Source organism: Sitodiplosis mosellana, unplaced genomic scaffold (genome assembly GCF_009176505.1).
Source record: "Sitodiplosis mosellana isolate CC-2019 unplaced genomic scaffold, AAFC_SMos_1.0 Smas_scaffold_6033, whole genome shotgun sequence".
Taxonomy (NCBI): domain Eukaryota; kingdom Metazoa; phylum Arthropoda; class Insecta; order Diptera; family Cecidomyiidae; genus Sitodiplosis; species Sitodiplosis mosellana.
The window spans coordinates 81,720-97,126 of record NW_022601274.1 but is presented as its reverse complement, the minus strand read 5'-3'; the positions used below and the strand labels follow the sequence as shown (position 1 = coordinate 97,126).

General features: G+C 36.1%; 3 protein-coding genes across 11 annotated transcripts; 1 reads left to right on the top strand and 2 right to left on the bottom strand.

Annotated features, from left to right (window-relative positions):
- On the bottom strand, positions 1-1,279 carry LOC129573260 (ER membrane protein complex subunit 3). Its single transcript, XM_055453635.1, has 3 exons — positions 922-1,279; positions 436-845; positions 1-361 (listed from the first exon to the last, which is right to left on the bottom strand). The coding sequence occupies exons 1-3, from the start codon at positions 1,068-1,070 to the stop codon at positions 186-188; spliced, it is 735 nt and encodes a 244-aa protein (XP_055309610.1). The 5' UTR covers positions 1,071-1,279; the 3' UTR covers positions 1-185.
- Positions 1,280-2,147: 868 nt separating this feature from the next.
- LOC129573262 (protein phosphatase 1 regulatory subunit 14B) lies at positions 2,148-12,501 on the bottom strand. Of its 9 annotated transcripts, none has more exons than XM_055453642.1 (5): positions 12,266-12,501; positions 3,054-3,411; positions 2,894-2,968; positions 2,778-2,819; positions 2,148-2,692 (listed from the first exon to the last, which is right to left on the bottom strand). In XM_055453642.1, the coding sequence occupies exons 2-5, from the start codon at positions 3,267-3,269 to the stop codon at positions 2,651-2,653; spliced, it is 375 nt and encodes a 124-aa protein (XP_055309617.1). In that variant the 5' UTR covers positions 3,270-3,411; positions 12,266-12,501; the 3' UTR covers positions 2,148-2,650. The 9 variants fall into 9 exon arrangements, with proteins under 9 accessions (XP_055309617.1, XP_055309621.1, XP_055309613.1 ...); XM_055453646.1 differs by lacking the exon at positions 12,266-12,501 and adding an exon at positions 9,754-9,921 and having other exon boundaries at positions 3,054-3,393; XM_055453638.1 differs by lacking the exon at positions 12,266-12,501 and adding an exon at positions 9,754-9,919.
- On the top strand, positions 10,298-13,118 carry LOC129573258 (uncharacterized). The gene is made up of 8 exons (XM_055453631.1): positions 10,298-10,854; positions 10,935-11,092; positions 11,169-11,445; positions 11,524-11,663; positions 11,807-11,908; positions 11,971-12,067; positions 12,130-12,843; positions 12,924-13,118. The coding sequence occupies exons 1-8, from the start codon at positions 10,707-10,709 to the stop codon at positions 13,049-13,051; spliced, it is 1,764 nt and encodes a 587-aa protein (XP_055309606.1). The 5' UTR covers positions 10,298-10,706; the 3' UTR covers positions 13,052-13,118.
- The last annotated feature ends 2,289 nt before the right edge of the window (positions 13,119-15,407 follow it).

Sequence of the window (15,407 nt, the reverse complement as noted above, 5' to 3'; positions counted from 1 at the left end):
TTTGTACTAATTCTTTGTTCATTCGTTTATTTTTTTAATTTCATTATTGATTTACAATTACCCAACTTATTTAAATATGGTAAAAGTTACAGACACTGAGATGAAAAATGCAAAGCATTTTCAATGCGCAAATCAATTAATTTAATTGTTGAATTTTTTTTTCTCTTGAGTTTTGGTTTCAAATACTACAGACTTTCACTGATTGCACCATAAATATGTGTGTCCACGTTTTGCAGTACATTTTCATATTCGGTAATTTCGAGGGCTTCCCATTCGGCTTTGAATGCCGCCTTTGGATCTTGTGGCATTGAACCGGCTGCTCCGCTCATTTGCTCTTGCATCGCTGACGTTTGATCGGCCGCTAAAATACGAATTTATTTAGAATTAGATTTCATTCTATTGATTTCATCTTCTAATTAAGTGCAGTAAAATTACCGTTGTTTTCGCCCAGAACCAAAGTGTAAATACTTCTTAAGCCAAACACATTCAAAAAGTACCACGATGCACTGGACACCCAGGCTGCATCAAGTGAGGCCAATTCAACGCCGCGCTGTAACATGGGTTTGAAGCGAAGGGTCAATGGGAATGGGACTTTGGTCGTCACGAATCCAGAGAACATCCAGTTGATCCAACCTCCGATGAAAACCATTGGCAATACATTGATGAAATTCCCTTTGACCATGTCCGACAACATCGCCGTGGAATTTGGACTGACTGGCTGGCGTTTTTGTGTCTTGAAGTAACCGGTGTCCGCATTGTTGAAGTAATGCCGTCTCATTGCAAACGATTGAGCCGTCAAGTATTTGCCATTTTCTCGTAGCAACCGAGCCCTTATCATGGCTTGACTATAACACAAACCAAATCGATTGAAATATGTAACTTTAGTATGCCAGAAATGCTTATAGCAAACCATAAACTTACCTATCCTGAATTTGCGTGAGCTCAACTTTTTTCTGTGATGAAATTAATATCGATGCATAATGCCTAATAATACCGACCAAAAACGTGATCACAATGATGGGCAAAAATACCCAAACACGAATATTCGGATCGATTAACAGCTCCGTCATTCTGAATGAATTTTTTTTTTATGAAATTCACGTAGCGACTTCAATTGAATGAAAGTCAAACACAAAAATTCAGCCTTAATTCAAAATGATTCAACTAGTTTTGTTCGCACACTTTTTTTGAGGAGTCAAGCGAGAAAAATTCGATAATTCTATTTATTTTATCAAAAGTATGTCGTGTTCAAAATCAATTGCCATAATGTTGACAGGTGTCATTAAAAATGGATATGACATATAGGTTAAGATGAATTATACGTCCCTATTGAAAGAAGATAAATACAAACCACCGTAAACGAAACGAATTGCTTTTTCGAATCGAAACCAAAAACATTAACAGATCTGCTGAAAATGAAACCAAACTATGCATTTTTGATGGGGCTCATATGAATTTATTTCCTTCTATTTTAATAAACAAATTTTTGTGTTGACCATTTCATCCTTAGTTTGGTTCATTTTCGGCCGGCTCTTCTCGGTTTTGTTCGCCATTATTTGCCTTGTGCTTCAGTAGATAATCGGCCAAATATTGGATTGGATCGGCGGGACGTTCCTTTGCTAGTGCCTTCAAACCTTCAAGCAAAATTGGGGCCACTGTTTGGTCGATGTACTGCTTAGTTGGGATCGATGACATATCCGTTCTCTTTCTGATCGGGTCTGGTTTGTCCGTCATATTTAGTCTGATTGATTTAACTACGAAGTCTTTGCTTACCAAATCTCAATTTTCTCTTTCTAAATTTTAGGTAATTTTACTTTGAACGAGCCAAAACTATGTGGTGTAGCTCCAAATGAATTTTTGTGATTAACAAATGTTTGGATGTTGTTGTGCTTCAGACAGCTTTAGCATTATTCTGACAGTGGCCATGTTACCAGTGAAATCCGCCAGGGTGCGCTTCGGTGACATTGTTTTCATATTTACATTACAGTTTTGTTCCAAATGTACATTTTGCCTTAGAAGAAGATCTTTTTGAATAAATCAGTTTATTCATCGAAGCTTTTTTCTTTTGCTTACACTCACCTTCATGTATCACCAAATCACGTTGAATCAGATCAAATTGAGTAAAATGAATGAAATACCATTGGCCATTAAGCTACACAATTATTTATTAATTTTTATCTTATTAAAATGTCTAAATGATATATAATATTTGGATGATATCGTTATCGTTAAGGTATGCATTTGTCAATCTTCAAAGTGCTTGTGAGTTTGTTTTGCACATTTTCTTTTTCAGTTGCCATTGTTGTTGTTGTTATTGTTGAATGCAATGTGATTCGCAGAGTTTGTGATTTAGTTGGTTGTTCATCTTCAAATTCTCCCCGTTCGATCGTACATTAAGCTAAAAATTTCGTTTTACATCTATTCTGTTTTTGTTTGTTTGATACATCATAAATAATAGCTAGTGAATTTATGAAAAAGTACAAATAATGTGTAATCGCAGCAGTAGCACTTACAATCCAATTACTATCCCTTATGTTTAGATGCAATAAAAATTGTGTTTTTCATAAATTGATGTTTTTTGTCGATTTTTGTTTTTTTTTGTCTATCTCGTTCATCTCCCTCTTAACTCACAATCTTAACAGTAAGTGATTTAAAGAGTTTTAGCTCTGTCGAGAAGATCAGCAATGAATTTCTGCAAATGCAAAAAAAAAATTGAAGAAAAATTGCGTCCATAGAAAAAGTGCCAGCTGCCAGATAATAATCGTTAATTCACTTACCGATATGTCTTGTGGAGGCCTCTTACAATCAGTCAACAGCCGCTGCAATGAACAAAATAGAAACGGTTTTGGTCGAAAAGCACGGACAAATCGGTTAAATTAATAATTAAACTTACTCTTAAGTGGTTTATTCTACTGTCATCTGAGTCCATATCGAGAATTTCATCAATGTCTACATCGATAGCTTCAGACTAAAAATAGGTTCGAAATTGACGGGATTAGTACTGAACAACAAATCAATCAAAATGAATTTGTGACTAAGGTGTGTTGGCTTACGGGTGGATCGAACAACTTTTGGAGTTCATCATACAGCCACATTTCGACAGCCAAACGCTTTCGGATCAAGCTCATTTGATGCGACCCATATTTGGCGGTAAGAAACTTTTCACGACGCTCTTTCACCGCTTCGCCTTTTTCGGTGAAGTTTACACGTAAATTTGTTCGATTTGGCGATCGCTCGCAATCGTTGATTGACTGTAAACTGCACTGCATTTCAGTTTTTTGTAGTTGCTTTTTTCGCGAAATTATGAATTGAATTAGATTTGTAAAATAGATTTGAAGATTCAATGTTATATTATTATTCGTTGTCCAGTTTCACTGTTTATCACACCGTTATCTAGAATTTTATGGACGACTAAACAGAAAAAGAAAAACTACGATTAGAATGTACAAATTATGGTTTTGAAATAAATATTGATACAGTTTCTCTGTGCGCTACGACAGCGAGCAACCGACTAGATTGTCGAATATTTTCGGACAGTTTCAATGCGCTTCTTTACTCTGGTTAAGCACATTCAATTCAAATGTTGTGGGGCAACTAAATGACTAAGATTCGTGGAATACGCAGCTATCATTCACATACAAACACACGAAATGTGAGTCAAACTGTCTCAAAGTTATCGACAGGTTTTTCAGCCACTTTCATTCATACGAGAGGTCATATGGTGTTTTTCACAGAAAATGTAATCTAACATATGGGCAACAAAAACACGGGCAAACGAATGGATCGTGCTTGATCATCACCTTCTGTGATATGTTTTTTTTTCAGTCGGTTCGTGTTACCATCGCATTCCACCAATCTTAAAATGTCCAGTATCAATGGAATATTTGGCGTTTCGATCCTTAGGAAACATATAGAGTTCGATACTCAAGTTGTTTTTTTTTGTTTAGCGGTGACCACACACTGAAATTCAAAGAAAGCGAAACAAAGATCTCCATTTAGATTAACTATAACGAAGGAAAAAAAAAGCAGAGTCTCATTCACAACTATAATTCAAATGAATGTGTTTCACACGCCTTCACAGCACTTGAAGTTCGAATAGACAGAGAATAAAATTCGTTTGTGACTGATAAGAGGAACAAAAATAAAAGTCTTATTTTGGAATGGAACTAGCCAAAAAAACAGACCAGCAAACACATTTATATATCTTTTATGCGTACGCGGGGCTATAAAAGCGAACAGCGTCAACCACAATTAAAGCGAAAACTTGACCAACAATAGACACTTGTTGTTTTGAAGAGAAAAAAATAAAATGAAATGAAAAGAACCACAAACACTGTCCATCAACATCAGCAGAAGCAGCTCACGATGCACATAGGCGCAACTTTATTAATAAGTCAATATATGTACCATGTAAACCTATATGGGGCCACCATTGTTCACTCACTCTTCATATCAGAAAATCACACAGTCAAAAGAAGAAATGCGAGAAAGAAGAAATTGTATGTTGTTGCTGCTGCTGTTTATGTTGTTTTTCTTTACATCTTTCTTGTCACGAAATGCACACACGCACCCATACTAACGCGTCAAAATACGAGTTCTGTACGCTGTTTATTTCTTTTTATCAATTTCTGTGTCAAATTCTTGTATGCACGAAATACGAAGAAGGGAAAAAAGTAACGAAAAAGAAAATATACTGGCTTCTCGTTCGAGAGAGTGTTTATGTATACTGTAAAAAGCTAAGCAACTGGGAAATGCTTTTTATTGATGATAATGATTCCGATGATGAGTGAGAGAATTGAGAAGACTAAGTGGTTCAAATGTATTCGGAAACACACGCGCACACAATGTAATACACGGAATACAGAGATTCGGATTCGAAATAACTCTCTGTTGAATGAACTTGAAGCATCATCATCGTGCATAATCAAATATTTGCATACTTGATTTGGCTCCGTACATTCACATCATGCACTTGGCAATTGAGTTGAAGTGATGTAGGCTTGTACCGTACGCAAAATACCAATTTAGCTGGTAATCATCGCTTGGCGTGTAATTCAATTTGTTTTTAGGCCCTCTCGAGAATGCTGCTGTTGTTGTTGCTGGTTGTAACTTGACCGATGCAATTCCCGAAAAAAACACGTACAAAAGATACGTGACGTTAAATTTGATACCCGGATCACAAATGATTTGAATCACTCGTCTCAATTGATATGATGACAAATAGCTCGAACTGCGGGGGCTTTGTGTGAAACGGTTGATGTGGTCGAAAGCCAGAAAATCAAAGTCCATCAATAAAAGCTGCGAAAGCAAATAATTCACTGAAACGACACACACGCGCGCGCGTTCAAGTGTCGAATGGAAAGCAATGCACACAATTATCAACAATAACTGTTATGAAAATGAGCCCATAAAAAAAATTAGAACAATAACACACGCTCCGAAATATACTTATTTTGTAATGGTTACGCGAATATTCTATGCACTCGATGTAATTATTATTTGTGGTGCTCGTATAGACTTTTCCGATTCCGAACAGCTATTGTCTTTCTGCGAATCTGATTTTTCCAGCCGTTCTTTGTGTGCTGCGGTTATGATACTTTAATACACATCGTATACGAACCGAAATCATCCACCGCGTTCGCAACAGTTCGTGTTATTGTTATGCGCGCACGCAACTATCATTAGAATTACATATTAATTATAATTTGCACTAATGGCACAGTACAGCACATCGACACCGAAAATTCGAACCACACAGTCAGCAGTTTTAACGCAACAGCGCAAAAAAAAACTTCTTTTTTTTATTTTTGAACAAAGATATGAGCAACAACCATCGCAACCATTGAACATCATTGGTTAATATATAAAATGATGAAAGACAATGTTGAAATATACGAAAAGAAGAAACAGAATTTACAACACACACAAAAAAAAACGTCGAGGTGCGTTAAAGCGACTCACAATCGTTACGTTTTTTTAATGTTTCCCAATAAAAATGCGTCATTTTCTTTCTTTTTTATGTTCAATCATACGAAGTGTTTCGGGTTGTCTTGGATCATTTTTTTTTAATTGTTCAACCGATTCGAATTCATAGAAATTTGAGTGAAGTTTTCTGTTGCACATCGTACACGTTTCATACATAAACTGAAATTGGGAGAGGGGATTAATAATTTGTGCAGAACCGGAGCAATTTTCTTCTTCGTTTGAAACCGCGCTCATTTTTTCTTCTTTCAAAATGCTAATCAATTGGTTTCATCAGTTCAACAACAACAACAACGATGGCAGCAACAGAAAAAAAATGAATTACCAGAAAATTAAAAAAAAAGCAACCGAACAACGCCAAAGTAACAATAATTGTTGTGCACGCTTAATAAGACGCGGTTTTTCGTAACCTTTTTTCCAGTTATTATTATTCTTATTCTGTGTTTCCTTTCTCTTCGTCTCTCTCTCTCTCGCCGTGCTCAAGCACTCTTTTGGTACGATTCATCGTGTGTTGAATAGTATTCGGTTGTAGCTTTTTATTTTTTTATTTTTTGCGTTTTTAATCTTTGTACATTTGATTCACTTGAATTTAGCTTCAATTTTAACGGGATAATCGAGATAAGTTTTTTTTTTCTTCGATTTTTTCTTCTTCTTAGAAGTAAACTGATTCGAAGCCGTTCATTTCACATCGGTGTCTATTGAATGTTAAGTTTGCTATATATCAAAGAATGAAGATGGAATAATATATTTAAGCACTGTCACAATTCACAAAGGTATTCAGCTATTTGATTCACACTTAAATGGTGCCGAAACCTGATAGCAATTATGATTTTTTTTGTCGAATCTTTGACAAAGGTAAAACAGAAAATTTCCAAGAATTATCTCTGTTGTCTCTATTGGTCTCTCAACAAAGACGAATTCTCTAATTCGCACACCAGACAAGATAAATAAAACGATTAAATTGCAGTCGATTCATCAACGACATTCAAACCGTGCGGAGCGGTCATTCGTGCCATTGGACATTCGAATGATTTCAGACATGAAAAATAATAGCAATCACAAAATTTCACAAAATATGCTCACGATCCATATGAAGATTTAGAAAATAAATAAAACGTTATACAAGAGAAAAAAAAAATCCTCATGAAAAATAAAATGCTGTACAAACACTCAGACTTGCTGGATGAAACGATTTTCGTGGAATAAATTGAATATTCCGCACGTCCCGTAAAGAAGATGTTTCGAATATGTGCTTCAGAATACACTGATAAACTGAGACTGAACCAACCGTTCGCAAACACTCGAATCGACGTGCTATAAGCTCAACAGTCAACGAGTCACGACGACGACGACAGCGACGGCGATGTTTTCTTTCGTCAGCCGTTGATTTGATTCTCTTTCTCTCGCATTCGGTGCGTTCACTCTGAATGCATACCGTTTTGAAATCGTCTATACTCTCAAACTCATCCATCGGCATTATGTATTTTATAAATTCATTGAAATAATATTGTTTTGAGTTCTGCTCCTCATACTTTGTTTTTTCTCTTCTTTTTCTTTCTTCATCATTCGGCTTCCCATTGCGAAATTAACGCCCGAGAAGAGAAAGAGCGAGAAAAGCAAGAGGAAAAAAACAACATATAAGATTAAAAAAAGAATCAACAAACGCGAAGAATAAACTCAAAATAAAATGTGGAAGAAAAAAAAAATGAAACTGAACCGAAGTGAACAGCATAAATATACACGGAACGGAATTTGATGGCTATAAGAATATTATTATTGTGAAGAGTGGAATATATGCGGGGCAAATAACCGAATAAGAACGATGTATACACTATACACACACGCTCACTCACTCATACAGACACACATACACACAAGCTCTGCAACAATCTGAACACAAAAAAAGCGTACGGTAATGGCTAGAGACCAGAAGTACAGCTTGAACATACTGCAAAACGGCGATGTAAAAATAGTCAATGAATATTACGATAGAAAGAAATATTGAAGAGAAACAGAAGAAGAAGAAGAAAAAAAACACACAAACAACAACTGAACTCATGGTTGCTTTCTGTGGCGGAACGAACCTTTTGCCTATTCGTTTATTGCTAATTTTTTCTTCCTCGTCCACGCTTATTCCCATAAACAATGTAGAATTTCACTTATTTATCTTGGAGTTGTGTTCTATTGCTTGGTTTTTTAGCTTTCTTTTCCTCTCTCCCTATCTGTCTATCTCGTCGCAACTTCTTTCACTACCCAACGAACAACAATGACTTCTCGCGTTTGCGAAAACTTTTTTTTCGCTATTTTGAACGCTCTCAGTACCGATGATTTAAGTAGAAATACGAGCTAAATTAATAAACTGTGTTGAGACCACAGGGTTCGTGTATGTTGTGTGTGGAAATTGGCATGAACGAAAAATGCAAATGTATGCGCGTGTTGGTGTATTGTTTGCGCATGGAAAATCTAATGCAAGAATGTTCATCCGGAGCTAGAGAGCGAGTGGAAAGCCAAAATCGCGTTTGTGGGGGAGACGCGATGAGACCTAGACACTGAGACACTATTTGACCATCTGAACAGGTACTGAATGCACAATAATGGAGAGATCATGTGTACTTTTATCTATGTACATAATTTATATCACAAGAGTTTGTTGGCACTGGATCTGACCCCTTTGTGTCGCCCACATTATCGAATAAAAGAAGCATCGCTTCTGAATTGAGCGCGCGACATCACTTACACCATTCTCACTCGCCTCGAAAGACAAATTTTCCGTTTTTTCTCGCTTCGCCTTTTTCTATGTGTCTCATCTAACCCGCTATAACAGAATCAAATGGATCAAGCCCATCGTACGATTCGTCTTGTCAGTCACCTCCTCTCATAAGTGCACGTCTACCGCAGTGTCTCCTGGGATGAATGGTCATTCTTTTTATATGTTCGTCTGAAGATGAAATAATGTGCCTTTTTTATTGCTGCTGCTGCTGGTGTGTGTGTTCGCGAGCGTGACATTTGTGTACGCTATATATATATATATATATACATATATATATGCCTGTCGTGCATGTGGTAGGATGAGTCGCTTATGCTTTCAATACATTTTAAACGCACAGGTGTATTATGTTTTGGCAGAATACACAATGGTCTCTCGCTTTTTGGCAGCAGAAGCACCAGAGAAAAAAATCCATTTCAATACGTTGGGTGTCTTTTTCCCATATACATGTTTCACATGAATATCCCTTTGTTTTTATTGTGGAACTACCTACCGCTCAATCATATTCGCACTTTTGTGATCTCTGAATGCTTCGCTTTTGATGTGTTTTGATACACACGTCATTAGTATGCTTTTTGTGTGACCAAAACGAATGAATAAAAAGAAATAAATGTCTTGTTGTGAGATCATTGATATGATGGTTCGGCATAAAGAAATGGGAAAACACGTAAATTTCAAGAGATATATACGTATATATAAACGTATGACTCAAACGAATGAAATGTACGGTAATTCAATTCGTGTACAACGATGCAAGTAAACTTTTGAGATGATGTGTGTAAAACAATCTCTTGCATAAATCGTAAAAAATCGTTTCTGTTCGCTAATTATGACATTGCCTCAAAATGAGCAAATGAGAAATGAAAGAACCTCGTTATCAATTAGACTCTTGCCACACAGTCACACACACACACAAACGGCGAACGCATAAACCACAAACGGGGAATCAATTAGCTCAAATAATAATCCAACTAAACTCATTCAATAAAAAAGTCATCACTTACAAATGAAAAGATCCGCTTTTTTGTCGTTGCACACACAAAATGAACTACACTATTCCATTTTCAAATGAGAAAATTACCGAAAGTCAGAGATAAAACTGTGTTTTATGGTTGCAATTTTCGACTCTGTTAGACGTTTTAATGTGCAGTGTCGAACTGAGTACGCTCAAAAAAGGAATGGCTTCGATGGTGTAATGCGATAAATCAATGCGCTTTTCCAGAATTTTAACCATATACACCGATGCTGCTCAGTCACTTGTTCATTGTGGCTCACGTACATCGTTCGGATTCAGTCTCCGTCTCGCTTTGTTTCACGTGACTTGAGTGCATTGTTTGTGGCATTGCCCGTGACCACCCTATAGATGGAATGTATGCTGGAGCAGCAACAACAATACTAATTTGCAAAATCGCACGTGATTCATGACAAAAAATGCTCGCGTCGGCGCAATGGCTTTGACAACATATTACCCCGTCAAAATACGAAAACAGTTTAAGCGGAAAAGAGACAACCATGTAACTGCCGATGGAAGTGTCGATTCATCTACCGTGAATCCAATGAAATGTCTCCGAATTTATATCGATCGGTCGCCACATAGCGAAAACAACAATCAAAACACACTGATAAAGTGACAAGCTACACACGAAAAAAGACTACAAAGTTTTCCACCGCGAAGAGGAAAGCATAAGTATAATAAATTTACACGGTGGTTCTATGTGAAGCACAGGAAAGCCCTCACTAATTAGACACCATCCAATTGCGTATTAAATCGCATTAGCAAAGCAATTCATAAAAAAAAATTTACCTTTCATATTCGGCTTGTTATTGATTGTAAACTAAAACAAAATTTACCAAATGTGAATTCCGCGCATTACCATATGGTCGGTCGTCCTCATAGCGACAGAAAAGTGTCATTTGTCTAATTGTTGTTACTGCAATCTAGTTTGCTACATTTTTAATGGCTATGTGGAAAATAAATATGTTAAAATTAAGTGACTTGCACTGGTTTATGTTGGTTTTATGTTGTGTTTTCTTACAATTGCACCGGATTGAGTGTGTCCATCATGGAAACATTGTCAAACGAATGGATATTGCTTCATGTCTTGGTAAATTTTCCATTACTATACGGATGTAGCATTTGTATTTTCGCCATTGAATTGTATTGATATCGATTTTTTCTCTTTAGGGAAATTCGATATAAAAAATGACATGATTATTAAAACGGAAGAATCGACGAAATTAGGTGCAAAATTTTTGGAGAGTGCTGACGCTTTGACCAAAGTCGAATGTTTGCATTTGTGCTGCGAAACCGAAAATTGTGATGTTTTTGTGTACGAAGAAAAGGTAAAACACATCTAGAAATTGTTCACTTCTTTCATTTGCCACAACCGTGCCATGTTCATTCATTCAATCAATTTAGGGTCAAGGCGAGTGTTTCCTCTTCCATTGTGGACCTGCACAGAATTTCCGATGTAAGTTTTCAAAGCACGCAAACTATACCAGCGCAATCTTTTCCGTTGAGAAAAAAGTGCCGGCACAATCAGTTGCGTTGAAAAAAGTAAATAATGCGGCGATGGTGACGCTGTCACAGAATGAAATCGAATTGAAAAGCTTGAAAAGGAAATCAGGCGATGCCGTGAGCGCTAAATTGCCATCAAATGATGCAACCGTTGCAGTTGAAACGACGACAATTAAAGGTAAAATAAATTGTGACAATGTTTTCATTTGCTGTACAGTCTCTAATGGATTCGAATGCGTTTTTTGTGCACACATAGCAATTGCAGTACCAATGAAAAATGCAACGATGCACTGTAGTCGGTTCCAATTTCAATGCCATTCAGGCGATTGCATAGCAGTTTATAATGCATGTGACGGTATACCCCAGTGCGACGATGGAAGTGATGAAGGTCCAGAGGTAAACACATTGATTACATGATGATTTATACAAAAACAAATTGCAATTGCGATAACAGAAGTACGATCAATTGCAATGTGTCTCTTGCGTGATTTCACGAATGATATTTGATTCTATTTTCGTTTTCATTTCATTCTTCTCAGTGTCAATCGATAACACGCACACCCGAAGCCACACAGAACAAAGCGTCAGCTGATGGTCGTGTACAGCTTTTAAGCAACAGCAACGTTCAAAACGATGCGAATGTGAGTTCATTTTTAGCTGGAAATGCTGATCGAAAATTCAATTGCATGATTTTCGTTTTCAGATTGGAATTGGACATAATCGTGAAGATCCTTTGACAGCTCCTCAATGGCCGAATTTAAATCAGCCAGATTTAACCGCCGTCCATCAATACACCGATGGTAATTTTACGATTCAATAGAAGACAAAATTCAAATGTTATAATTCGGTTTCTTCTTTTTAGATACCAGCAAAGCTGTATTCAATCGAAATGGGGGTTTGCAAATCACTGATACAGCACAACAAATAGCCCGATTACAGCCAGATATGCCACGATTCCCTGGCATTTCAAAGGATAATTACGCTTGGAATGGTCTTACCGATCCAAATATAGTTCCAAATTGGCCACAACAACAAATGCCACAGTTCCCTTTGAAGCCGCTACAATTCCCACAGAAACCTGCATACACTCAATACCAGAAAAGTGTGGGATTATCCGATCAGACGCAACTGAATAACCAACAGCAATACAATGTAAATTGGCCGATTTCGGAGTCTAATCTGCCGAATGTGCCGAGTGTTAACCATCCGAATCACGATAATGAAGAGGTATTGCCTGAAAAAGAAGGGATTGGTGTGATAAAAGATGTCCCCGTTCATGATCGAAAGAAAGATGGCAAAGGTCTGTTAGTACAAAATAAAGGTGAGTCTAAGTCAACGGAAGATTCCGATTATAATAACGAAGACGAAGAAGAAACAACGACTGAACCACCGAAAAAGAAAAAGAAACATCGTAAGGTGAACAAAATTGGCAAGCAATCGACCGAAGAACGGGTGGTCACAAAGGATGCATCGGCGCAGCAAATGAAAATGATACATTCAGGCCTACAAGTAGAATTCATGGATCATGATGGCGAAGCCGATCGGCCGGGAGGCGCTGTGGTTTCACTTGCTTTGGGTAAGTTACTCCAAAGAAACTGTGGTCTTAATCTTTTTACAGCGATAAGAGACGATCTATTTTTTATTATTATTTTCCAGGCATTTTGATTACAATTGGCTTAGTCATGGTTATCAGTTGCCGAACGACAGCCGTTCGAAAACGCGTCAGACGCGGCAAAGGCTATGCACATGATGCAGACTTTTTAGTGAACGGAATGTATTTATAAATTAGCAATTAAGTAGTAACAAATGTAAAACACAGAGATTACTAAAACACATTGTGTATTCCAAAAAAACGTAGTTTCTTGTTTGGCCAAGACGACTTGGACTTTTTTTTCTAAAGCCAGCTTCCGACAAATATAATGATGGTGGATCAGACACCAGAATAATATGGAAAACTGAAACATTAGCAACATGTATGAAAAATGCATTTACTGTACGAGTCGTTGCTTATTCCTAATCAAAATGGCTTTTAAGTTCATCGTTCAATATCACATATTTATAGTTATCAATGCACATATAAACATCATGCTGATAAAGATGGCAACTAGTTGAATGAATTATCACACATTTCACTTTTGCAATGCGACACTTGCCGAGTACTGGCCGCTGTCTGACAATAAGCCGTATGCTCCGTTCTCTGTCAAAGATTCGAAATATGAAGATGTGAAAATGACTTTTTGATATGTTGTATATTTCTCTAATAATGGGTTAATTAAAACAAAACAATTTAATTTATGCAATACAAAGTCCGCCAATGGTTTTTGGATATGGAATTAAATCCACAGAAGTATCACAATTACTACAAAGTTGAACTCGGCTTAGTGTCCACCCATAGGCTATTGGAATTTACGAAAAAATAAAACAGTCAATGTTCCATTGACAATTAGTAATTACTCTGAGAAAAAAAATTTAGGGTTATGTTAAACTTTTTGTTCTGACATTTATTTCACAACATGAATTCAAAAAGTTTGTGGTGATTTCTGGTACCAAAAATTTTCCTAACTTTTTTTCACTACAAAGTCAAAAAAACTTTGTGGTGCTCTAGCGGCAAAAATATATTTAGTAACGAATATCACGACAATGTTTTCAAGTTCTTGTTGTGAAATAAGTGTCAAAACAAAAAATTTAATATAACCCTAAATTTCTTTTCTCAGAGTATCTAATATAATTTTGTCATGTATCAATTTTCATTTTGAATGCATTGTAAATGAAACATCCTGAGTTGGGCAACTTTCATGAAATTTGACAAAGTTTTGAATATTTGAATTTGGCGTTGATTTTTGAACTGAATTTTCAATTCAACCACTTTGCAGAAGGATAATTGAAATTTCGCCCAAAAAAATGAAAAAAAACCGTCCAAATTTTTTTCCAAAATCGTAAGAAAAATATTACAAAAATGGAAAAAAATTTGGTCGATTTTCTCTTTTTTTGCCGGTTTTGAAAATAAAATTATAAAAACGTCCAAATCTGTTTTCGTCTCCAACTCTGTTATTAGAATTTCGTTCAAAATTATTCGAAATTCGTCCAGAATATTGAGAAAATCGTCCAAAATATTTCGGGAATTGCACAAAATATTGAGAGAATCGTCCAAATTATTTTGAAATTCGTCCACACATTTCCGAAAAAGGAATTTGGATTCATGACAAAAGCCTACCTTTTCTTCACATGACTCTTTTTGGACGAATTTCGAATAATTTTTTACGAAATTCTAATTTCAGAGTTGGAGACGAAAACAAATTTGGACGTTTTTATAATTTTATTTTCAAAACCGGCCAAAAAAAATGAGAAATTCGACCAAAAATTCTTCCATTTTCGTAATATTTTTTGGACGGCTTTTTCATTTTTTTGGACGAAATTTCAATTATCCATTGAAATAAATTGAGTGAATGTTCACAAAGTTGTACTATTACTTTTTCGAAAATGATCACAGATCTGTATTGTATTTATATACACACAGAAAAGAATCTCCGGAAATTTTGGGTGTTCGCCGTAAAATTTGACATTTATATATAAATTTCTATATACATTTTACCGGCAACACTTCAATTTTCCGGGCGATGACATATTTTCGAACATTTTATCAAATACTATATATATTTTACCGCTTGAAATGACAGATGGCGCTAATTTCTGTTGGAATATTTGAAATTATGTCATCGCCCGGAAAATTCAAGTGTTGCCGGTAAAATGTACATAGAAATTTATATATAAATGTCAAATTTTACGGCGAACACCTATAATTTCCGGGGATTCTTTTCTGTGTGTATCTATTTATTTTTTTATTTAACACAGCCAAGCTCTGGCTGAATGAAGTTAAAAAGTATCTCTTTAAAATAACATAAAAACATATATCATACAATCAAGATGGAAATGCTTGGTAAGTAGTCAGATGATAAACGGTCCAGAATAGCCTTTGGTAAACGTTTCCAAAAGGACAAAGGCTATGTGAAACGTTAGATAATTACACGTTTAGTTTGTGACTCTAGGACTGCAAAAGCCATCATTCAATTTATACCGGAAGAATCGGTCGAAATGATGTGATAGTTTGAAGCAGTGAAAAAATGAATTTACAAATATGCG